Source organism: Bufo gargarizans, chromosome 2 (genome assembly GCF_014858855.1).
Source record: "Bufo gargarizans isolate SCDJY-AF-19 chromosome 2, ASM1485885v1, whole genome shotgun sequence".
NCBI lineage: Eukaryota > Metazoa > Chordata > Amphibia > Anura > Bufonidae > Bufo > Bufo gargarizans.
In genome coordinates this window covers 689,028,473-689,054,834 of record NC_058081.1, presented here as the reverse complement: position 1 = coordinate 689,054,834, position 26,362 = coordinate 689,028,473, and the positions used below count along the sequence as shown (strand labels likewise).

The window sequence follows — 26,362 nt, the reverse complement described above, 5'->3', positions numbered from 1 at the left end:
TTTTAAAATACTACATTCTGTATTGTAAAACACATGACCACATATATTGCTATTTTTCTGAACATGCCCTGTCCCATGTTTTGGACAAGTATTTTAGGCGTTTTTACTGTGATTTAAAACACAACCCACTACATGCGCTGTACACTTATATTGCTATTACCAAGCCACCCCCACACCCACCCTCAGAAAAATAAATAAATAAATAAACTGCCTGGTAATGTTCTCTCCCAGATTTCAGACTACTATTTTAGTCGTTTTCACTGCAAATTAAAATGCTGCCTCTAGATTGTAAAACATGTGATGTTTATTTGTATTGCTATTCCCTTCCCCCACAAAAATAAAAAAATTTAACTGTCTGGAGATATTCTGTCCCAGATTCTGAATTCTTATTTAAGGTGTTTTTTTACAGAGATTTATAGATTTAAAATGCTAGCCTCTGGATTGTAAAACACCTGTTGTATACTTGTATTGAGCCACACCAACACTTAAATTTTGGTTTGGAAAAAGAAAAGCTGTATTTTTGTAAAAGTTAAAAATGCTAATTACTTAGTGGATTATGTGTACCTTAAAAACAGCAACTTTTCCAGCAACAACAAATAAAAAGCCCTCATATGGCTATATAGTGATTACTTGACAGCCAAGGGTATCAGTATAAATGTAGTTGCAGTAAAGATTTATTAGTCTGAAAACTCGTAAGTGGCAGTGCACGTCGGGAGAGTGATCCAAGCATTGCATGAGACACTTCTCATAGGCCAAATATCATATGATTAGTGACGTCATGATTAAAGATGATGGAGGAATGAGGCTACAAACCATCAATCAATAGACACAGGGGGCTTGGCTGTTATAGTCCCCAATGATAGGTTGTAGCCAATGGGGAAAATTACAAATGAGTTGAGTTGTGGTGTCAATTCGCCATAACCCCTCTTACCCTTGAGGAAAACCTATAGCAGTAAAACATACGCGGGGGGTGGAAATAATCCTACTTGACAACAGCATCAAACACTGTTTTATTTTACATGAACTTGTAATTGGCGGGGGGGGGGAGGTTCATCTTAAGGTAAATAACAAATGTTAAGTCTTATAAAAGACCAATTTGTGGTTTGGAAACAGGAAACTTTTTTGCTTGAGGCAAAATCCACCTGAGCAAACGTCTAGACAGATCCATCAAAGATGAAGAACACACTTGTGAAATGTACATGGATCGTCAGGCCCTGAATGAGGGAACTGACCAGATATTTATACCAAATCTTCAGTAGATTACAAGCAACATTGCGGAAAAGCTTAACCATCGCTTTGCTGGTGCCTCAGGGTATTTGTAGGGCAGACCTGAACAAGCCATCCAAGTTAAAAGACATTCATGAGGGAGTCAATTTGTGACAGCCTCTTAACTATCATGTATCAGTTATAGCAGAGTTTCCTCATATGGGGAACACGGTGGCACTACAGCCTTCTCACATCCTTGTTGATGCAATTACTGATGTACAGGGAAGAGACAGAATTTGCACATTCTGTTTTAGCAAATATTTGTCTCAGAGTCCAATTACATCTAATTAGTAATGCATTGCCTAACTGATTATGGATTGCCTAACTAAATTGCCAATGAAAATCTGCATTTATTACTGGTAGATGAGAAATCTTGGAATAAGATGATCTAAACAGACACAATGTTTAATTGTTGGGACTACACCTTGAGAAAGCTTCCAAAAACATTCTGATTGGCTCCTGGTCAGAAGAGCAGAGCTATAAATTCTGAAGGATCATCTTCTCATCTTAATTATCTTCTGAGGATCATTCACTGACAGGTAGCGTGCGTATCCATTTAATTTGTTTGGTGTATAATCTATTTGAAATATCTTAATATCTTACACTTTTGAACTTTTTGAATTCAAAAGGCGCAATATTACAACTTCTGCAGTGATGGCCACGATGAAGACTCTTCTGTTAGTTTGCTCAGGTATTACAAGAATTAAAAAATAACTTTCGAAAACATTCATAGATGTGTATTACAATAGATATTAATAAATGATTATATTACATTTTGTATTATAACTTTCTAGACATGATTTTATTTAGTAATTTTTTTGGAAACATACATGTTAACAAAAAAGTTAACCTAATTTTTTTTGTTTTAGTGATTTCTTTAGGCTTTCTTTACGGTGTACAAGGTGAGTGAAGTTGAATATGTATTTATTGTAAAATCACTAGCTCCAGCTGTTAGTTGAATGTCTATGACAAATATGAAATGCAAGAAACATAAGAAATCTTTTTGCTACTTTTTGTTCAGAAAACTGGCATTTTTTTAATGGCTTTTTTATTTTAGAATAATGCAGCATGCTGGAGCTCTTGGCTCATTTTTTTTTAAATCACCTTTACTTTAGAGGAAAAATGCCATTAGGAAAATGTTAGGTGGTAAGGCAGACTGGCCCAGATTTACTGATAATAAAGATGGTATATGTCTGTAAGTGTGGTCTAGACCTGTAGCAGATTTATCCTAGGGGCTCAGGGTCGAGGATAAATCTGGTGCAGACTCTATACTTTCATCCCAGAATTGTCGCACAAGTTTGGTGCAAAATGGTGCATGAATGGACATGACCCTTTCCCACAAAGCCTCACACTCTGTCAGGCATGTAGGAAAAAGCGTAGCAACCTTACATGTTCCAAATTATGCTATTTTGTTTTAATTTTAGACAGATTTTTGCTGCAGACGTATTAGTTAATCTGGGCCTCTGTTTAAAAAAACTCAAAAAAAGCACAAGTGCCCCAAAAATTATTGAGGTTATTCTGGCAATTTTGCAGCAACAAATGCTACTGCAAATGTGTGTGTATAGGGATGTGGTATAGTTCTACTTTGGAAAAGAATCTGAGCATTGTGATTTAGCAAGTTCCTAGTAATATACCTCCTTACATTTTCTGAAATGTTGACCAGGTCTGAAAAATGCGAATGTTTTTTGAAAAGTGCAATTGATAACAATCTTAAATTGATTGCTTGTTTATAAAATGGATAATCAGTATGCAGTAAACTCCTTAGCTCCCCCTAGTGGTGGCTCCAGAAAGAGAGAATACTATATTGCTCTCTGCAGGGAATTTGGAGATCTGTACAAAATTCCAGCCACAACAAATAGGAAGAAAAACTGCACAGAAGCTTGGACTTATTTAGATAAGAGAAATGGTTTTCAAGGACATAAATTCAATTTCAGCTGTAATGCTCCTGTCCCCTTTAAATTCTCTTGTCCTTACTTTGGAACATTTTTCCTAAATTTATCTATAGATCTTTGGTAAAGAGGTTTTCTAGGATCAGCATATTGTTGAAATTTTCTTAGAATAGACCATTATTGTCAGATACGTGGGGTGCAACTCTCTGAACTCCTCGCTGAATAGCTGAACCTTGATAGCTTTATTGTTTACATTGGCCCGTTTACTTGCACATCATACATACAGTAGTGACAGAGCAGGATATCATGTGAATAGGACAAAGCTGAACCTTGCACAGTTGCCACTAAGAAGAAGGCATGCTGGTAGATGAGCCATAATAAAAATTTAATGGGCTGCAGTGTTCGTACAAGAACATTTCAAACTTCTGATCAATGATGATGCTGAGTCAAACCCCCACCTATCTGATATTGATAGCCTATCCTAAGAACATGCCACAAACATACCAGTTCTTGAAAACCCCTTTAATCAGTATTACTATATATTAAAGAGGACCTTTCACTCGTATACAAACTAAAAACTAACTCTATATGTGGGCAGAGCGGCGCCCAGGGATCTCCCTGCACTTACTAGTATGTCTGGGCGCCGCTCCGTTCGCCCGGTATAGGCTCCGATGTCTCAGCTCCGTCTGTTGTATTGGACTGATTTTTTTGTAGGAGGTGTGTCCCTTGCTGCAGCACTGGCCAATCGCAGCGCAAAGCTCATAGCCAGTTTATGAGCTGTGTGCTGCGATTGGCCAGCACTGCAGCAAGGGACACGCCTCCTACAAAAAATCAGTCCAATACAACAAGCGAATGGAGCGGCGCCCAGGCATACTAGTAAGTGCAGGGGGACCCCTGGGCGCCGCTCTGCCCACAGATAGAGTTAGTTTTTAGTTTGTATACGAGTGAAAGGTCCTCTTTAACCCAGATCTTGACCCCACCTTGCATATTATGTCATGATTTTTAATTCAGTAATTTGATATCTTCTACTTTTATAAGACATTATTCAGAATAAATAAAAAATAAAACTGCAGCACTCGCCGGTCTTAAATTCATGCTGGTTTATTGACCAAAAATTGTAAAGTTTTTGACCATCCTAAATGGTCACATGATCACCGTGCAAGTCTGCAGTATTCAAATACATGTGCACTCCGTTCTATTGAGCGCACTGTCTGCCATTTATTGAAGCAATTGCTTGAGAGAATATGTCCACAGCAGCATCATGTCTGTAACTTTATTTTATCTACATTAATATGGTGATCATTAGTGATGAGCGGGAGGTGCCATATTCGATTTCGCGATATTTCGATTTAATATTCGTGTTATATTCGTCGAAATCGAATATTCGTAATTATTCCAATTATCGCGATTAATATGCGATTTAATTAATCGCATATTGCGATTTTTTCTTAGGCAACGTTCCTATGACAAATTGACTATGGCTAGGCTATATGTGTATTTTACTAATATTCTTAATATTGCTAATTCATAATATTCTAAAAGACGAAGTTAGAGCAATATTACAAATTTTCGTAAAATACACATAGATTGTAATTTAGCTAATATAGTGCTATAATCTTTTTTTTTCTCAAATTTTTGTTGTCTCTTATGAACTTAAGTTTTGTAAAATATGTACACTATTAAAAAAATTACTATATTAGTATATTAGCTAAATTACAATCTATATGTGTATTTTACGAATATTCTCAATATTGCTCTAACTTCGTCTTTTAGAATATTAGTTTTATTGCTCTAACTTCGTCTTTTAGAATATTACGAATATTCTAAAAGACGAAGTTAGAGCAATATTAAGAATATACGTAAAAGTTGAAATCGCAATTCGATTATTATAACTTGAATTAATCGAATTGCGATTTCAACTTAACACTGCTATATTCCATATTCGTTAATTCTAGCCTAATATGGAATATAGCAGTGCTAAGTTGAAATCGCAATTCGATTATTAAAACTTGAACTAATCGGATTGCGATTGCAACTTATCACTGCTATATTACATATTAGACTAGAATGAACGAATATGGAATATAGAAGTGTTAAGTTGAAATCGCAATTCGATTATTATTAGAGTTGAGCGAACACCTGGATGTTCGGGTTCGAGAAGTTCGGCCGAACATCCCGGAAATGTTCGGGTTCGGGATCCGAACCCGATCCGAACTTCGTCCCGAACCCGAACCCCATTGAAGTCAATGGGGACCCGAACTTTTCGGCACTAAAAAGGCTGTAAAACAGCCCAGGAAAGAGCTAGAGGGCTGCAAAAGGCAGCAACATGTAGGTAAATCCCCTGCAAACAAATGTGGATAGGGAAATGAATTAAAATAAAAATTAAATAAATAAAAATTAACCAAAATCAATTGGAGAGAGGTTCCATAGCAGAGAATCTGGCTTCCCGTCACCCACCACTGGAACAGTCCATTCTCAGATATTTAGGCCCCGGCACCCAGGCAGAGGAGAGAGGTCCCGTAACAGACAATCTGGCTTCATGTCAGCAGAGAATCAGTCTTCATGTCATAGCAGAGAATCAGGCTTCACGTCAGCCACCACTGCAACAGTCCATTGGCATATATTTAGGCCCAGCACCCAGGCAGAGGAGGGAGGTCCCGTAACAGAGAATCTGTCTTCATGTCAGCAGAGAATTAGTCTGCATGTCATAGCAGAGAATGAGGCTTCACGTCAGCCACCACTGCAACAGTCCATTGGCATATATTTAGGCCCAGCACCCAGGCAGAGGAGAGAGGTCCCGTAACAGACAATCTGGCTTCATGTCAGCAGAGAATTAGTCTGCATGTCATAGCAGAGAATGAGGCTTCACGTCAGCCACCACTGCAACAGTCCATTGGCATATATTTAGGCCCAGCGCACAAACAGGCAGAGGAGAGAGGTCCCGTAACAGACAATCTGGCTTCATGTCAGCAGAGAATCAGTCTGCATGTCATAGCAGAGAATGAGGCTTCACGTCACCCACCACTGCAACAGTCCATTGGCATATATTTAGGCCTAGCACACAGGCAGAGCAGAGAGGTCCCGTAACAGACAATCTGGCTTCATGACAGCAGAGAATCAGTCTGCATGTCATAGCAGAGAATGAGGCTTCACGTCACCCACCACTGCAACAGTCCATTGGCATATATTTAGGCCTAGCACACAGGCAGAGCAGAGAGGTCCCGTAACAGACGATCTGGCTTCATGTCAGCAGAGAATCAGTCTGCATGTCATAGCAGAGAATGAGGCTTCACGTCAGCCACCACTGCAACAGTCCATTGGCATATATTTAGGCCCAGCACCCAGGCAGAGGAGGGAGGTCCCGTAACAGAGAATCTGTCTTCATGTCAGCAGAGAATTAGTCTGCATGTCATAGCAGAGAATGAGGCTTCACGTCAGCCACCACTGCAACAGTCCATTGGCATATATTTAGGCCTAGCACACAGGCAGAGCAGAGAGGTCCCGTAACAGACAATCTGGCTTCATGACAGCAGAGAATCAGTCTGCATGTCATAGCAGAGAATGAGGCTTCACGTCACCCACCATGTCCGACCATGTCCACGACCATGTCCACGTCCGCGTCCCTTACTAGATGTTTTTCTCATTGTTATGGTTCACCACAACAACAAATATATTATTTGGCCCAATGTATTGTATTCAAATTCAGCGGGATATAAATTTGAGGCCTAGTATTTAGGCGCTGGGTGACCGGTATGGATTTAGTGACAGAATTAGACTTGGAAATGCACAGAAGCGTGTGTGTGTGAAGTTATTCTGAATGACCCAATGTGCACCTTGAATATTATATACCCTTTTAGGGATAGATTTCAAATAGCTCTGATATAGCAGAAACCACTAAATTATGAAATTGCTAAATTGGGAATTGTATTTCAACCCAGAACAAAAAATGTGCTTTGACGGACACTAAATAACTTTCCCAGCCACAACAGGACAGCGGTAACGAGAGATTTAGCAGGATATAAATTTGAGGCCTAGTATTTAGGCGCTGGGTGACAGGTATGGGTTTAGTGCCAGAATTAGACTTGGAAATACACAGTAGCGGGTGTGTGTGAAGTTATTCTGAATGACCCAATGTGCACCTTGAATATTATATACCCTTTTAGGGATAGATTTCAAATAGCTCTGATATAGCAGAAACCACTAAATTATGAAATTGCTAAATTGGGAATTGTATTTCAACCCAGAACAAGAAATGTGCTTGAACGGACACTAAATAACTCGCCCAGCTACAGCACTAAGGACAGATTTAGCGGGATATAAATTTGAGGCCTAGTATTTAGGCGCTGGGTGACAGGTATGGGTTTAGTGCCAGAATTAGACTTGGAAATACACAGTAGCGGGTGTGTGTGAAGTTATTCTGAATGACCCAATGTGCACCTTGAATATTATATACCCTTTTAGGGATAGATTTCAAATAGCTCTGATATAGCAGAAACCACTAAATTATGAAATTGCTAAATTGGGAATTGTATTTCAACCCAGAACAAGAAATGTGCTTGAACGGACACTAAATAACTCGCCCAGCTACAGCACTAGGGACAGATTTAGCGGGATATAAATTTGAGGCCTAGTATTTAGGCGCTGGGTGACAGGTATGGGTTTAGTGCCAGAATTAGACTTGGAAATACACAGTAGCGGGTGTGTGTGAAGTTATTCTGAATGACCCAATGTGCACCTTGAATATTATATACCCTTTTAGGGATAGATTTCAAATAGCTCTGATATAGCAGAAACCACTCAATTATGAAATTGCTAAATTGGGAATTGTATTTCAACCCAGAACAAGAAATGTGCTTGAACGGACACTAAATAACTCGCCCAGCTACAGCACTAGGGACAGATTTAGCGGGATATAAATTTGAGGCCTAGTATTTAGGCGCTGGGTGACAGGTATGGGTTTAGTGCCAGAATTAGACTTGGAAATACACAGTAGCGGGTGTGTGTGAAGTTATTCTGAATGACCCAATGTGCACCTTGAATATTATATACCCTTTTAGGGATAGATTTCAAATAGCTCTGATATAGCAGAAACCACTAAATTATGAAATTGCTAAATTGGGAATTGTATTTCAACCCAGAACAAGAAATGTGCTTGAACGGACACTAAATAACTCGCCCAGCTACAGCACTAAGGACAGATTTAGCGGGATATAAATTTGAGGCCTAGTATTTAGGCGCTGGGTGACCGGTATGGATTTAGTGACAGAATTAGACTGGGATATGGCCAAAAAATAAACAGACTATTGCTGGTTAAATGCACTTGGTGTGACAGCTTCACCCTGATGTAGGCTTTAGCCAAAAAACAACCACACCATTGAGGGTTAAATGCACTTGGTGACAGGCGCAGCTTGCCCCTGATTTAGTATATGGCCAAAAAATGAACAGACTATTGCTGGTTAAATGCACTTGGTGTGACAGCTTCACCCTGATGTAGGCTTTAGCCAAAAAACAACCACACCATTGAGGGTTAAATGCACTTGGTGACAGGCGCAGCTTGCCCCTGATTTTGTATATGGCCAAAAAATGAACAGACTATTGCTGGTTAAATGCACTTGGTGTGACAGCTTCACCCTGATGTAGGCTTTAGCCAAAAAACAACCACACCATTGAGGGTTAAATGCACTTGGTCGCAGCTTGTGCTGGCGCACCACAAGACACAAAATGGCCGCCGATCACCCCAGAAAAATGTGACTGACAAACGGTCTGTGCAGCCTAAAAACAGTGAGCAATTGAGGATCAGCAGCTCAATGATCCACAGCTGCAGATCGATCAGTTAATCAAGTCCTTTGGAGGAGTTAATCTGCCTAATCTCGCCCTACTGTCGCAGCCGCAACCTCTCCCTACGCTAATCAGAGCAGAGTGACGGGCGGCGCTATGTGACTCCAGCTTAAATAGAGGCTGGGTCACATGGTGCTCTGGCCAATCACAGCCATGCCAATAGTAGGCATGGCTGTGATGGCCTCTTGGGGCAAGTAGTATGACGCTTGTTGATTGGCTGCTTTGCAGCCTTTCAAAAAGCGCCAAGAAAGCGTCACAAAAGCACGAAGAAAGCGACGAACACCGAACCCGAACCCGGACTTTTACGAAAATGTCCGGGTTCGGGTCCGTGTCACGGACACCCCAAAATTCGGTACGAACCCGAACTATACAGTTCGAGTTCGCTCATCCCTAATTATTATAACTTGAATTAATCGAATTGCGATTTCAACGTAATTCTTAAATCCGACAGTACATGCTAGTATATGGAGACGTTCCCATGGTGATGGGGACGCTCCATGAGCACGGAAGTCGGCAGAAGCGGCAACGGGCACTGACTGGAGCAGTAAAAAAAAAAAAAATATTCGATTTTGCGAATATATAGAACGATATTCTAAATATTTGCGAAATCTCAAAATTGCGATATTCGAGAAAAAAATTCGCAATTCGAATATTCTCGCTTAACACTAGTGATCATGCGACCAGTTTGCATAGTGGTCATGTGGCCGATTTGCACAATGATCATGTGATTATTGGTCACGTGATTGCATTGAGCATGTGACTCGCCATTTGCATGGTGATCATGTGGTCAATTAGCATAATGTTCATGTGACCATTTAGGATGGTATATGTATTCGTGTATACACACACAATTGTTTGCTTGTGAAAGACCTAGAGGCTGAAATGTCACAATTTTTGGTGAATAAACCAGCATGAATTGAAGACCGGCGAGTGCTGCAATTTTATTTTTGATTTATTCTGGATGATTTGGGGATGCTACAGACTGGTATCCAACACTGCGGACACCACCACCATAGAGACTTTTTGTTATAGATTCGTAAATGCTGCTACTTTTTTTATGTATAAGACATTAGACATGTATCGATTGGTCAGTCTTTGTAAAAAGTAGAGAAAAGTGAATTGCTCTACCAGCTCAGTGATGGGCAAACTGCGGCTACAAATCCCATCATGCCCTACTGTAAGCTGATAGCTGTAGGCAAACTGGGCATACTGGGAGTTGTAGTTTTACAAAATCTGGAGAGCCGCAGTTTGCCCATCCCTGTACCAACTAATTGGATTTGTTATGAAATTCACAAAAAATCTATTTCCAAACGAAGCTGATATTTTGGAATTGTGCGAAAGAGACCACCATTTTACGATTTAAGTTAAGACACTAATGAGGAAAGTAAGGATGAATATGGAAGATAACATGGGCCCTGGGCAGGGGTCCTGGCTGATGGGTTTGCCCTCAATACCTTGCAGCCAGCCTGACAGCCAATCAAGAGGAAGCATATTGGGAGGTCTATCAGGCGCTGTGTTAGCTCCCAAGCAGAGATGCCAGTCTAAGTTCAGCCATTGATGTGATAAGACGTATCTGTCCCAGAAAGAGCATTTGGAGACACGAGACCATTTTTATATGATTTGACGTTACTTTGTTAAAAGCCGAGGCCGCAATTCATAAGCAACAGTTCAATATAATTTATGAATGTGAATCATTAAAGGGCTTCTGTCAACAGCTTTGTACCTATAAAACTCCAACACATTCCAGTTCAACTAGTTTCATAGGCACCAATCTGCTGACAGATGCCCTTTAAGTGAACTATGGAAAACAGGGTCCAGAGGAAGCAAGCAGGTCAGCAGTGTCTATCTATTGACATGACTTTGCAATCGCAACACAGAACAACTTTAAGAAATACACAGAAGTAGTGCTGTATAATGCAGAGCTGTGGCCATGCAGTGAAGCTGAGCTAAAACACAACTGGAGCAGTTGAACTGTGACTTGGCTTGTAGATGTACAAAACAGAGCTGTGTATGTGCTGTGATGAAACAGAGCAGAGACACACCCGGAGCAGTTCAACTGTCGATTGGTTTGGAGCTGTACAAAACAGATGCCAGGAGTGCAACCAGTCACTTCACTAGGCAGGGCTGTGCTGGAAGGGTTGACACGTCACGGCAAAGTCCTGGCTGTTGGACATTTTAGTGCAACTAGAAACTGAGCCAATTAGGTTACTGACTTTTTCTCCAATCCCGGAGCTAGGCAGTGGATTTAGTACTACTAATTCCAATCAATCTTGCCTGTGATTGTAGATGTTTTTAGGGCACCATGCTGTGGACTTCCTGCTGACCTTTCTGGTAGACTGACTTATACCATAGCTTGTATTTTGCATTTAACCTGTGGCTGCTGTTCCTGCTTATATCGACTCTTCTGTACTGACCTTGGCTTGTCTCTGGATTTCTCATGCAATGCATTGATTGTGTTTTTCTCTCCTGGTTTTGACCTTGCTCACTAGCTATAACTATCAGATTGGTGGTGATTAGAGTTGAGCGAACACCTGGATGTTCGGGTTCGAGAAGTTCGGCCGAACATCCCGGAAATGTTCGGGTTCGGGATCCGAACCCGATCCGAACTTCGTCCCGAACCCGAACCCCATTGAAGTCAATGGGGACCCGAACTTTTCGGCACTAAAACGGCTGTAAAACAGCCCAGGAAAGGGCTAGAGGGCTGCAAAAGGCAGCAACATGTAGGTAAATCCCCTGCAAACAAATGTGGATAGGGAAATTAATTAAAATAAAAATTAAATAAATAAAAATTAACCAAAATCAATTGGAGAGAGGTTCCATAGCAGAGAATCTGGCTTCCCGTCACCCACCACTGGAACAGTCCATTCTCAGATATTTAGGCCCCGGCACCCAGGCAGAGGAGAGAGGTCCCGTAACAGAGAATCTGTCTTCATGTCAGCAGAGAATTAGTCTGCATGTCATAGCAGAGAATGAGGCTTCACGTCAGCCACCACTGCAACAGTCCATTGGCATATATTTAGGCCTAGCACACAGGCAGAGGAGAGAGGTCCCGTAACAGAGAATCTGGCTTCATGTCAGCAGAGAATCAGTCTGCATGTCATAGCAGAGAATGAGGCTTCACGTCAGCCACCACTGCAACAGTCCATTGGCATATATTTAGGCCCAGCACACACACAGGCAGAGGAGAGAGGTCCCGTAACAGAGAATCTGGCTTCATGTCAGCAGAGAATCAGTCTGCATGTCATAGCAGAGAATGAGGCTTCACGTCAGCCACCACTGCAACAGTCCATTGGCATATATTTAGGCCCAGCACACACAGGCAGAGGAGAGAGGTCCCGTAACAGAGAATCTGGCTTCATGTCAGCAGAGAATCAGTCTGCATGTCATAGCAGAGAATGAGGCTTCACGTCAGCCACCACTGCAACAGTCCATTGGCATATATTTAGGCCCTAGCACACAGGCAGAGGAGAGAGGTCCCGTAACAGAGAATCTGGCTTCATGTCAGCAGAGAATCAGTCTGCATGTCATAGCAGAGAATGAGGCTTCACGTCAGCCACCACTGCAACAGTCCATTGGCATATATTTAGGCCCAGCACCACAGGCAGAGGAGAGAGGTCCCGTAACAGAGAATCTGGCTTCATGTCAGCAGAGAATCAGTCTGCATGTCATAGCAGAGAATGAGGCTTCACGTCACCCACCACTGCAACAGTCCATTGGCATATATTTAGGCCTAGCACACAGGCAGAGCAGAGAGGTCCCGTAACAGACAATCTGGCTTCATGTCAGCAGAGAATCAGTCTGCATGTCATAGCAGAGAATGAGGCTTCACGTCACCCACCACTGCAACAGTCCATTGGCATATATTTAGGCCTAGCACACAGGCAGAGCAGAGAGGTCCCGTAACAGACGATCTGGCTTCATGTCAGCAGAGAATCAGTCTGCATGTCATAGCAGAGAATCAGGCTTCACGTCAGCCACCACTGCAACAGTCCATTGTCATAAATTTAGGCCCAGCACCCAGGCAGAGGAGAGAGGTCCCGTAACAGACAATCTGGCTTCATGTCAGCAGAGAATTAGTCTGCATGTCATAGCAGAGAATCAGGCTTCATGTCAGCCACCACTGCAACAGTCCATTGGCATATATTTAGGCCTAGCACACAGGCAGAGGAGAGGTTCATTCAACTTTGGGTAGCATCGCAATATAATGGTAAAATGAAAATAAAAATAGGATTGAATGAGGAAGTGCCCTGGAGTCCAATAATATATGGTTATGGGGAGGTAGTTAATGTCTAATCTGGACAAGGGACGGACAGGTCCTGTGGGATCCATGCCTGGTTCATTTTTATGAACGTCAGCTTGTCCACATTGGCTGTAGACAGGCGGCTGCGTTTGTCTGTAATGACGCCCCCTGCCGTGCTGAATACACGTTCAGACAAAACGCTGGCTGCCGGGCAGGCCAGCACCTCCAAGGCATAAAAGGCTAGCTCTGGCCACGTGGACAATTTAGAGACCCAGAAGTTGAATGGGGCCGAACCATCAGTCAGTACGTGGAGGGGTGTGCACACGTACTGTTCCACCATGTTAGTGAAATGTTGCCTCCTGCTAACACGTTGCGTATCAGGTGGTGGTGCAGTTAGCTGTGGCGTGTTGACAAAAGTTTTCCACATCTCTGCCATGCTAACCCTGCCCTCAGAGGAGCTGGCCGTGACACAGCTGCCTTGGCGACCTCTTGCTCCTCCTCTGCCTTGGCCTTGGGCTTCCACTTGTTCCCCTGTGACATTTGGGAATGCTCTCAGTAGCGCGTCTACCAACGTGCGCTTGTACTCGCGCATCTTCCTATCACGCTCCAGTGCAGGAAGTAAGGTGGGCACATTGTCTTTGTAGCGTGGATCCAGCAGGGTGGCAACCCAGTAGTCCGCACAGGTTAAAATGTGGGCAACTCTGCTGTCGTTGCGCAGGCACTGCAGCATGTAGTCGCTCATGTGTGCCAGGCTGCCCAGGGGTAAGGACAAGCTGTCCTCTGTGGGAGGCGTATCGTCATCGTCCTGCCTTTCCCCCCAGCCACGCACCAGTGATGGACCCGAGCTGCGTTGGGTGCCACCCCGCTGTGACCATGCTTCATCCTCATCCTCCTCCACCTCCTCCTCATCCTCGTCCTCCTCGTCCTCCAGTAGTGGGCCCTGGCTGGCCACATTTGTACCTGGCCTCTGCTGTTGCAAAAAACCTCCCTCTGAGTCACTTCGAAGAGACTGGCCTGAAAGTGCTAAAAATGACCCCTCTTCCTCATCCTCCTCCTCCTCCTCCTGGGCCACCTCCTGTTCCATCATCGCCCTAAGTGTTTTCTCAAGGAGACATAGAAGTGGTATTGTAACGCTGATAACGGTGTCATCGCCACTGGCCATGTTGGTGGAGTACTCGAAACAGCGCAACAGGGCACACAGGTCTCGCATGGAGGCCCAGTCATTGGTGGTGAAGTGGTGCTGTTCTGTAGTGCGACTGACCCGTGCGTGCTGCAGCTGAAACTCCACTATGGCCTGCTGCTGCTCGCACAGTCTGTCCAGCATGTGCAAGGTGGAGTTCCACCTGGTGGGCACGTCGCATATGAGGCGGTGAGCGGGAAGGCCGAAGTTACGCTGTAGCGCAGACAGGCGAGCAGCGGCAGGATGTGAACGCCGGAAGCGCGAACAGACGGCCCGCACTTTATGCAGCAGCTCTGACATGTCGGGGTAGTTGTGAATGAACTTCTGCACCACCAAATTCAGCACATGCGCCAAGCAAGGGATGTGCGTCAAATTGGCTAGTCCCAGAGCTGCAACGAGATTTCGCCCATTATCACACACCACCAGGCCGGGCTTGAGGCTCACCGGCAGCAACCACTCGTCGGTCTGTTGTTCAATACCCCGCCACAACTCCTGTGCGGTGTGGGGCCTGTCCCCCAAACATATGAGTTTCAGAATGGCCTGCTGACGTTTACCCCGGGCTGTGCTGAAGTTGGTGGTGAAGGTGTGTGGCTGACTGGATGAGCAGGTGGAAGAAGAGGAGGAGGAAGCCGAGAAGGAGGAGGTGGCAACAGGAGGCAAAGAATGTTGCCCTGCGATCCTTGGCGGCGGCAGGACGTGCGCCAAACAGCTCTCCGCCTGGGGCCCAGCTGCCACTACATTTACCCAGTGTGCAGTTAGGGAGATATAGCGTCCCTGGCCGTGCTTACTGGTCCACGTATCTGTGGTTAGGTGGACCTTGCTACAGATGGCGTTGCGCAGTGCACACTTGATTTTATCGGATACTTGGTTGTGCAGGGAAGGCACGGCTCTCTTGGAGAAGTAGTGCCGGCTGGGAACAACATACTGTGGGACAGCAAGCGACATGAGCTGTTTGAAGCTGTCTGTGTCCACCAGCCTAAATGACAGCATTTCATAGGCCAGTAGTTTAGAAATGCTGGCATTCAGGGCCAGGGATCGAGGGTGGCTAGGTGGGAATTTACGCTTTCTATCAAATGTTTGTGAGATGGAGAGCTGAACGCTGGCGTGTGACATGGTTGAGACGCTTGGTGACGGAGGTGGTGGTGGTGGTGTTGGTGGTACATCCCCTGTTTGCTGGGCGGCAGGTGCCAACGTTCCTCCAGAGGCGGAGGAAGAGGCCGAGGCGGCAGCAGCAGAATAGGCCGAGGCGGCAGCAGCAGAAGAGGTAGCAGGGGGAGCCTGAGTGACTTCCTTGGTTTTAAGGTGTTTACTCCACTGCAGTTCATGCTTTGCATGCAGGTGCCTGGTCATGCAGGTTGTGCTCAGGTTCAGAACGTTAATGCCTCGCTTCAGGCTCTGATGGCACAGCGTGCAAACCACTCGGGTCTTGTCGTCAGCACATTGTTTGAAGAAGTGCCATGCCAGGGAACTCCTTGAAGCTGCCTTTGGGGTGCTCGGTCCCAGATGGCGGCGGTCAGTAGCAGGCGGAGTCTCTTGGCGGCGGGTGTTCTGCTTTTGCCCACTGCTCCCTCTTTTGCTACGCTGTTGGCTCGGTCTCACCACTGCCTCTTCCTCCGAACTGTGAAAGTCAGTGGCACGACCTTCATTCCATGTGGGGTCTAGGACCTCATCGTCCCCTGCATCGTCTTCCACCCAGTCTTGATCCCTGACCTCCTGTTCAGTCTGCACACTGCAGAAAGACGCAGCAGTTGGCACCTGTGTTTCGTCATCATCAGAGACATGCTGAGGTGGTATTCCCATGTCCTCATCATCAGGAAACATAAGTGGTTGTGCGTCAGTGCATTCTATGTCTTTCACCGCTGGGGAAGGGCTAGGTGGATGCCCTTGGGAAACCCTGCCAGCGGAGTCTTCAAACAGCATAAGAGACTGCTGCATAACTTGAGGCTGAGACAGTTTCCCTGGTATGCATGGGGGTGATGTGACAGACTGATGGGGTTGGTTTTCAGGCGCCATCTGTGCGCTTTCTGCAGAAGACTGGGTGGGAGATAATGTGAACGTGCTGGATCCACTGTCGGCCACCCAATTGACTAATGCCTGTACCTGCTCAGGCCTTACCATCCTTAGAACGGCATTGGGCCCCACCATATATCGCTGTAAATTCTGGCGGCTACTGGGACCTGAGGTAGTTGGTACACTAGGACGTGTGGATGTGGCAGAACGGCCACGTCCTCTCCCAGCACCAGAGGGTCCACTAACACCACCACGACCATGTCCACGTCCGCGTCCCTTACTAGATGTTTTTCTCATTGTTATGGTTCACCACAACAACAAATATATTATTTGGCCCAATGTATTGTATTCAAATTCAGCGGGATATAAATTTGAGGCCTAGTATTTAGGCGCTGGGTGACCGGTATGGATTTAGTGACAGAATTAGACTTGGAAATGCACAGAAGCGTGTGTGTGAAGTTATTCTGAATGACCCAATGTGCACCTTGAATATTATATACCCTTTTTGGGATAGATTTCAAATAGCTCTGATATAGCAGGAACCACTAAATTATGAAATTGCTAAATTGGGAATTGTACTTCAACCCAGAACAAAAAATGTGCTTTGACGGGCACTAAATAACTTTCCCAGCTACAACAGTACAGCGGGTAACGAGAGATTTAGAGGGATTTAAATTTGAGGCCTAGTATTTAGGCGCTGGGTGACAGGTATGGGATTTAGTGACAGAATTAGACTTGGAAATGCACAGTAGCGGTGTGTGTGAAGTTATTCTGAATGACCCTATGTGCACCTTCAATATTATATACCCTTTTAGGGATAGATTTCAAATAGCTCTGATATAGCAGAAACCACTAAATTATGAAATTGCTAAATTGGGAATTGTACTTCAACCCAGAACAAAAAATGTGCTTTGACGGACACTAAATATCTTGCCCAGCAACAACAGTACAGCGGTGGGTAACGAGAGATTTAGAGGGATTTAAATTTGAGGCCTAGTATTTAGGCGCTGGGTCACCGGTATGGATTTAGTGACAGAATTAGACTTGGAAATGCACAGAAGCGTGTGTGTGAAGTTATTCTGAATGACCCTATGTGCACCTTCAATATTATATACCCTTTTAGGGATAGATTTCAAATAGCTCTGATATAGCAGAAACCACTAAATTATGAAATTGCTAAATTGGGAATTGTACTTCAACCCAGAACAAAAAATGTGCTTTGACGGACACTAAATATCTTGCCCAGCAACAACAGTACAGCGGTGGGTAACGAGAGATTTAGAGGGATTTAAATTTGAGGCCTAGTATTTAGGCGCTGGGTCACCGGTATGGATTTAGTGACAGAATTAGACTTGGAAATGCACAGAAGCGTGTGTGTGAAGTTATTCTGAATGACCCTATGTGCACCTTCAATATTATATACCCTTTTAGGGATAGATTTCAAATAGCTCTGATATAGCAGAAACCACTAAATTATGAAATTGCTAAATTGGGAATTGTACTTCAACCCAGAACAAAAAATGTGCTTTGACGGACACTAAATATCTTGCCCAGCAACAACAGTACAGCGGTGGGTAACGAGAGATTTAGAGGGATTTAAATTTGAGGCCTAGTATTTAGGCGCTGGGTGACAGGTATGGGTTTAGTGACAGAATTAGACTTGGAAATACACAGTAGCGGTGTGTGTGAAGTTATTCTGAATGACCCAATGTGCACCTTCAATATTATATACCCTTTTAGGGATAGATTTCAAATAGCTCTGATATAGCAGAAACCACTAAATTATGAAATTGCTAAATTGGGAATTGTACTTCAACCCAGAACAAAAAATGTGCTTTGACGGACACTAAATATCTTGCCCAGCAACAACAGTACAGCGGTGGGTAACGAGAGATTTAGAGGGATTTAAATTTGAGGCCTAGTATTTAGGCGCTGGGTCACCGGTATGGATTTAGTGACAGAATTAGACTTGGAAATGCACAGAAGCGTGTGTGTGAAGTTATTCTGAATGACCCTATGTGCACCTTCAATATTATATACCCTTTTAGGGATAGATTTCAAATAGCTCTGATATAGCAGAAACCACTAAATTATGAAATTGCTAAATTGGGAATTGTACTTCAACCCAGAACAAAAAATGTGCTTTGACGGACACTAAATATCTTGCCCAGCAACAACAGTACAGCGGTGGGTAACGAGAGATTTAGAGGGATTTAAATTTGAGGCCTAGTATTTAGGCGCTGGGTCACCGGTATGGATTTAGTGACAGAATTAGACTTGGAAATGCACAGAAGCGTGTGTGTGAAGTTATTCTGAATGACCCTATGTGCACCTTCAATATTATATACCCTTTTAGGGATAGATTTCAAATAGCTCTGATATAGCAGAAACCACTAAATTATGAAATTGCTAAATTGGGAATTGTACTTCAACCCAGAACAAAAAATGTGCTTTGACGGACACTAAATATCTTGCCCAGCAACAACAGTACAGTGGTGGGTAACGAGAGATTTAGAGGGATTTAAATTTGAGGCCTAGTATTTAGGCGCTGGGTCACCGGTATGGATTTAGTGACAGAATTAGACTTGGAAATGCACAGAAGCGTGTGTGTGAAGTTATTCTGAATGACCCTATGTGCACCTTCAATATTATATACCCTTTTAGGGATAGATTTCAAATAGCTCTGATATAGCAGAAACCACTAAATTATGAAATTGCTAAATTGGGAATTGTACTTCAACCCAGAACAAAAAATGTGCTTTGACGGACACTAAATATCTTGCCCAGCAACAACAGTACAGCGGTGGGTAACGAGAGATTTAGAGGGATTTAAATTTGAGGCCTAGTATTTAGGCGCTGGGTGACAGGTATGGGTTTAGTGACAGAATTAGACTTGGAAATACACAGTAGCGGGTGTGTGTGAAGTTATTCTGAATGACCCAATGTGCACCTTCAATATTATATACCCTTTTTGGGATAGATTTCAAATAGCTCTGATATAGCAGGAACCACTAAATTATGAAATTGCTAAATTGGGAATTGTATTTCAACCCAGAACAAGAAATGTGCTTGAACGGACACTAAATAACTCGCCCAGCTACAGCACTAGGGACAGATTTAGCTGGATATAAATTTGAGGCCTAGTATTTAGGCGCTGGGTGACCGGTATGGATTTAGTGACAGAATTAGACTGGGATATGGCCAAAAAATGAACAGACTATTGCTGGTTAAATGCACTTGGTGTGACAGCTTCACCCTGATGTAGGCTTTAGCCAAAAAACAACCACACCATTGAGGGTTAAATGCACTTGGTGACAGGCGCAGCTTGCCCCTGATTTTGTATATGGCCAAAAAATGAACAGACTATTGCTGGTTAAATGCACTTGGTGTGACAGCTTCACCCTGATGTAGGCTTTAGCCAAAAAACAACCACACCATTGAGGGTTAAATGCACTTGGTGACAGGCGCAGCTTGCCCCTGATTTTGTATATGGCCAAAAAATGAACAGACTATTGCTGGTTAAATGCACTTGGTGTGACAGCTTCACCCTGATGTAGGCTTTAGCCAAAAAACAACCACACCATTGAGGGTTAAATGCACTTGGTCGCAGCTTGTGCTGGCGCACCACAAGACACAAAATGGCCGCCGATCACCCCAGAAAAATGAGACTGACAAACGGTCTGTGCAGCCTAAAAACAGTGAGCAATTGAGGATCAGCAGCTCAATGATCCACAGCTGCAGATCGATCAGTTAATCAAGTCCTTTGGAGGAGTTAATCTGCCTAATCTCGCCCTACTGTCGCAGCCGCAACCTCTCCCTACGCTAATCAGAGCAGAGTGACGGGCGGCGCTATGTGACTCCAGCTTAAATAGAGGCTGGGTCACATGGTGCTCTGGCCAATCACAGCCATGCCAATAGTAGGCATGGCTGTGATGGCCTCTTGGGGCAAGTAGTATGACGCTTGTTGATTGGCTGCTTTGCAGCCTTTCAAAAAGCGCCAAGAAAGCGTCACAAAAGCGCGAAGAAAGCGACGAACACCGAACCCGAACCCGGACTTTTACGAAAATGTCCGGGTTCGGGTCCGTGTCACGGACACCCCAAAATTCGGTACGAACCCGAACTATACAGTTCGAGTTCGCTCATCCCTAGTGGTGATCCTACCACAAATCATGAGAATGGGGGCCTTGTACCCTGTGGAGCCCTTGTACCCCAGAGTGGCTGGTTAGAACTGTGCATCACCACTCTAGTTATTTCTTTGGGAGCACCGGAAATAGCCAAGCACACACAGGAAAGAACACTGACACTGGACTATTTGAACCGGCGTGATCAGGAATTAACACAGCAGGCAGGCTGGCTTCAGGGACAAACTTGACCAGGGACCCACAGTGCTTGGCAAGGAGTGGCAGAAGAAGAGACATGACAGACAACAATCAGCACACAGGATAGAACACTGAGCTATATTTATATGTTTATATATATAAAAAGAAAAGCAATAGCAGCACTACTGTATTTTTCTGTGTAGATCCAATGAGTGGCGGTGCTCGCAGTGTTGCACCTAGTCCTAGTGTCCCAGCCGATAATCTAAAAAGATAAAACTGAAACACTCCTTGTCTCTTTTTAGTGGTGGTTATTCACCAAGTAAGGTGTGACGCTTCGATTACATATAATCTTTTTTAAGCATTGTGTGGCGTACTTAGCTTCATAAATGACCCCATAGAGTCTTGCCAGGCACAGCTATGACATGAGGTTGATACTCGTTATGACAAACATGATGCTGCTGAAGCCTGCTCCTCAGGCATATTTGTGAACATGGAAAGCTGCATGCTTGGTTGCTTACATGCTCACAAGCATTTTGATAGCATCAAAAAAGTGATGACTACTGGGTTGGCATGCTTTAGGATATAAATATCAAAGCAAAATGGTGGACAGTTTTCTTGATACCAACAGGGAGGCCAAGTTATTGTATTATCAGGATGCATCCAAGCAGAAAAAATTGTAAAACTTTAATCATGGCATACGGATTCATGCAGATTTTTACACACCTGGGGCTGATGCAAATGAATAGATCTTTCATTGTATCAATTGTATTGTTAGCCCAATTATGTTACAACTAATGCTAACCCTGCACAACCCAAAATCTACAGACTTGTCTGTCATAACTAGAGATGAGCGAAGTTTCGAAAATGTTGATTTGCTTGCTTGGCCGAATTTCTCAAAGATATTAATTCATCAAAAAGCACATTTCTTTGTGAGTAGGGGGCGCAATGACGGGGAAAAGTGGTTGCATTGCCCCCGTCACTAAACCCCTCACCTGAGATAAAAAATAAAAAAAATAGGGCTTTCAGGGATTAGTTGGTAAAAATAAATAAATAATATTCACCTTATCCATTTGAGCGTGAAAAGGCTTGATTGAAGATCTTTTGCGGCGAATAGTGACATTATACGTCACCGTGCACGAGATTTCACATAAGTATATTTTTTTTACCGCCATTTCAGGGAAAATTGATTTGTTACCACGAAGCACAAGGAAATTTGGCTTTGTGGCAAATCGAATGTTCACTAAAACTCAGATCAAAGTTCACTTCAGACACTTCGATGTGCTCAACACTAGTCATATCCTATACTGAACTGCTGCAGCTTCTATTGCCACTACCGCTATTCTTCACAGCTGCACATCTACTACCTTGTCAGTTCCATATTGTGCTGCTAATGCTCTCACTACTGCTGCCGCTACTACTTCCCCTATACAACTACGTGCCTTGTGCCTCGTCTGTGAGGTTCCACATCCACACTCTACTACTGCTGCTCCCCTTAAAATGGAGAATTATTGGATGCTTGTTGAGAACAAGCCACAGCTTCTTCCAATATTACTGTGTGTATAAACACGCCTTCAAGTTATTGAGTATTTTTTTATTTTAAAAAGCGTAACAGATCCAAAAGTGTGGTGTTTTTGTAAACTCCCTTATTTGTTAACCATGCCCAATTTACTATTGCTGTCATTGCAAAGGGAGAAAGAGAGAGAGAGAATAAAAATTCTTTTAAAAAAAAGCAAAAGGCAAAAAAGACAATACTGAAGAAAAATCAAGTCCTAGGAGACCTCAAAGTGTCATATACCAATTTTCAGGCCAATTGGAGCAGTTTTGATTCAAGTTGAATTTAAATAATACGATAATCAACATGTTCTTAAATAGCTACAGTGTCAACTTCCTAATGACTTTTCCCACAGGTCAACGGTGCCCTGTTGGAACTAAAATATCAAATTGTTATGGTTGTTGGTCTAAATGTCCGGATAAACCTTGTATCCAAGTTTGTGCAAGAGGCTGTGTGTGTGCACAGGCTGGATATCTTATAGGTCCTAATGGCAAATGTATTCCAGAGCAAGAATGTCCAAAGGTAAGCCAGTACCAGATCTCTATGTGATCTGTATATTTAATGTCATTAAAGATCTGCTCTGTATCAGTATGTAGAGCTACAGTATATGCAATGTCTGCATTTGTTAAGGAACAAAAGTTCTTCTTCAGGTCTTTATTCTTTTTCTTCTCATTTTTATTCCTCTTCTCCTTTTTACTCATCTTTTATTGTTCTTTTTCCTCTTTTTCTCCCCATGGACCTTCTCCATTTTCATTTCCTTCTTTTCGTTCTCCATCTTCTTTTCCTTCTTTTAATTCTTCTTCATCTTTTTCCCCCTACTTTTCCTTTGTCTCCTCTCTCATTTTGTGGTTCCTTAGAATTATAAACTATGTTACTATGTTCATCTTTGCACTATTTCTTCCTTTCTTCTTTCTTTATTCTCTTAATTGTTACCATTCATCTTCTTCATCTTTTTCTTCCTTACATCCCATTATATTGTTTATGCCTTGCTGTTCCGTTTGTCTGCCTGTGTACTAATCTGTGCCTGATTCCAGACTTTGACCGGTCCCTGATTAGTATATTGACCCCTTGCTGCCTGCCATGACCTTGGACTTTTTTCACATATATGCACATATTCTCTGCCTGTCTTGAGCTTGGCCTGTTACTGACTGTGAACTTCACTTGACCCCTTAGCACCCCGCACCAATTTCTCTCACCCCGGAACTAGTCAGAGACAGTGGCCTGAAGGCTTTCCTTCAGCGAAGTCCAGATCTCTGCATAGGGATTAAATTATAAATAGTGTTGATAACGAAAATTCTAATTGCACATTTTTTAAGCGAATATTGGCTCTTCAAGAATTCGCGAATATCTAGAATATAGTGCTATATCTTCGTAATCGCGAATATTCTAGATTTTTTTTTCATCAGTACCCATGATCCCTCACTCCTTCTTGCCTGTGGGCCAATGAGAAGGCTGCAATATCTTTGACTTTAGTAGCAGTGTTGATTGTGAATTTTTATATTGCAAATTTTTTATTGCTAATTTGTATTGCAAATTTTCTGATTGCCGATTTTTGCAAATAATGACTGTATATCACAAATTCTGGAGTTTGCAAATATATGACGAATATTCACCCAAATATTTGCAAAATATTACTAATTCGAATATTGCCCCTGCCGCTCATCACTGATGATGAATACCAGGGAACCCAAATTCAAACTGGTTGGTTGACAAAGTAGTTCCACACCCACTGCGTGTAATACCTCCTTTTTCCTTCTTCCTTTTCATAGTCTTCCTTCATATTCATTGCACTCTATTTCCTAACTCTCCCCACTATTGTCCTAATCTTTTGCCTTTTTTATATCTTTTGCTTATTTTTTCTCTTGCTGTTTTGCTCAATCAGGTCTCTTTTCTGCCCTGTTTCTCTTTTTGTATAAGTTTCTCTTTTTCCTATCATCTTAATCTGCTCTCTCTTATTCTTCCGATTAGGGTAGTTGTGTAGGCTTTGGTGCTTGTAAATGCTTAAATGCACATGATAGGTGTGGACCCGGTTACTGTTTTTGTACTGGGGCTCATGAGCTTCTAGGTTTACGTAACTTCTTTATTTTCTCGTTCATCTTCTATCAGTCAGCGAGATTCTGAGCTAATTAATTTTATAATAAATAATATTGAACAGAGCTCCATTTTTCTGATAGAGAGTTTCAAATCTCCCATTCAATGCATCTGAATGATAGACTTCTGGCTGCTGCAATCACCACTTGGGGGAGCTCAGGAGCAGACTACATATTGTTTACACACTGAATTCAGCAAGGATGACTCAGGAGACTTCTCAGCTCCCTCTAGTGGTGGATGTAGGCAGTAAAAATGTTATCATTTAACAATTCTATGTCTATGCAGAGGATTTTGAGTTCTAGATTACATAAATGAAGCTAGTAAGAATTATTAATCAGAACATCCAAAAGTGAATATTCACAGTAAAATCTTTATTTTCTCTTTTTTCTTCATTGAGTTATGTATGTGGAATCAGTATACTCTGTTAAAGAGGTTGTCTCACTTCAGTAAGTGGCATCTATAATGTAGAGAAAGTTAATACAGGCAACTTACTAATATACTGGTATTATCTATATTGCTTCCTTTGCTGGCTGGATAAATTTTTCTATCACATTATACACTGCTCGTTTCCATGGTTACAGACCACCCTGCAATCCATCATTGGTGGTCGTGCTTGCACAATATAGGATAAAGCACTAGCCTCTCTGGTGGTCTTGGCCACCAGAGAGGCTGACACTTTTTCCTATAGAGTGCAAGCACGGCCACCACTGATGGATTTGAGGGTGGTCTGTAACTATGGAAACAAGTAGTGTATAATGTGATGCAAAAATGAATCCAGTCAGCAAAGGAGGCAACATGAAGAATCACAATACAGTAGTAAGTGCCTTGTATTAACTGTCTCTACATGATAAATGCCACTTGCTGAAGTGAGACAACCCCTTTAAGTTATCTCCTCCCTATGGTTTTCAAGCTGTAGTGAAACTATAACTCCTAGGATGTCCTGACAGATGTAGACTTAGGGTTATAGTTTTGCAACAGCTGATGTGCCATAAGAGTAGGTTGAGGATCACTGCTTTTTTTTTACTTACATCATTCACCACCTCTATTTTCTATGAAAAGTGATATAAAATAAGTTACCGTATTAATAAAACGTCCTAAAAATATCAATAAAAGTCCTGAATATTAATTACTTCTGCACTACTTCTCACAGGTGAAATCTTAAGATGAAGGCAAGAAACCTCTGATCAAAGGAAGACGACATTGACATCTCAGAGAAGATTTGTTCCTAGTCCTGAGAAAAAATATGGATAAAATAAAATTGCATGTGTAACAATTCTAACTATTATACCCAATAAACCATTGATAGCATCGTAATAGCGTGGAGTAATTTAAACCGCCTCTCCCATTTCTGACTAGATGAAAACCTCTGGCGGCCTGTTCTCCACAAAGGTGTAGGTCACAGAGGTGGGACTTGCACCTGTCACATATTTTCTGGCATATCTTGTGGTAACCGACAACTATGACAACTGACAAGTATGTTAAATTCACTGGCACTACAATGCAATGCTCCTCCTACACTAGACTCAGTTTACATAGCACTGGTAATGACACGTCATACTGCCATGTGACTGCCGAAGCCCATTACTTCTATTGCAGTGTTAAAGCAGGTTTCCAGCTCATAAAATCAATGCGGGCGCAGCGGGCACAGAAGAAGTAAAAAATATACAATTCTCTGAAGTTCTCACTTCTCTAAACCCCTTCCACTTCTACAGTATTTTTATGCTGCCCAGGTACCCGATGGTCTATGCTTCCTGGTCTCGTTCACCCTCAGTGTAGGGAGGCATTATCGTGTTGAGGGGACAATGTCCATTCCTCTCAAACATCAGTAGGAAAGTAGTAGTAACCAGTAGTAGAATGCACTTGTTCTGGAATAACCATACGACACAGTAACATAGTTTGTAAGGATTAAAAAATACATCTGTCCAGTCAGCCTGTTATCCTGCAGGTTGATCCAGAGGAAGACAAAAAAATAATAAT

At 42.8% G+C, this 26,362-nt stretch overlaps 1 protein-coding gene across 1 annotated transcript; it reads left to right on the top strand.

Moving 5' to 3' along the window:
* The first annotated feature begins 1,899 nt into the window (after positions 1 to 1,899).
* Positions 1,900 to 25,699, top strand: LOC122928979 (allergen Api m 6.03 / Api m 6.04-like). The gene is made up of 4 exons (XM_044282347.1): positions 1,900 to 1,957; positions 2,136 to 2,168; positions 22,650 to 22,816; positions 25,536 to 25,699. The coding sequence occupies exons 1-4, from the start codon at positions 1,921 to 1,923 to the stop codon at positions 25,545 to 25,547; spliced, it is 249 nt and encodes an 82-aa protein (XP_044138282.1). The 5' UTR covers positions 1,900 to 1,920; the 3' UTR covers positions 25,548 to 25,699.
* The last annotated feature ends 663 nt before the right edge of the window (positions 25,700 to 26,362 follow it).

Bases quoted from the DNA above. Each gene is read 5' to 3' on its own strand.
- LOC122928979 (XM_044282347.1), top strand. From the start codon at position 1,921: ATGGCCACGATGAAGACTCTTCTGTTAGTTTGCTCAG. The intron at 1,958-2,135 runs GTATTACAAGAA...TTTTTGTTTTAG, and splicing joins TCTTCTGTTAGTTTGCTCAG to TGATTTCTTTAGGCTTTCTT. The intron at 2,169-22,649 runs GTGAGTGAAGTT...CTTTTCCCACAG, and splicing joins CTTTCTTTACGGTGTACAAG to GTCAACGGTGCCCTGTTGGA.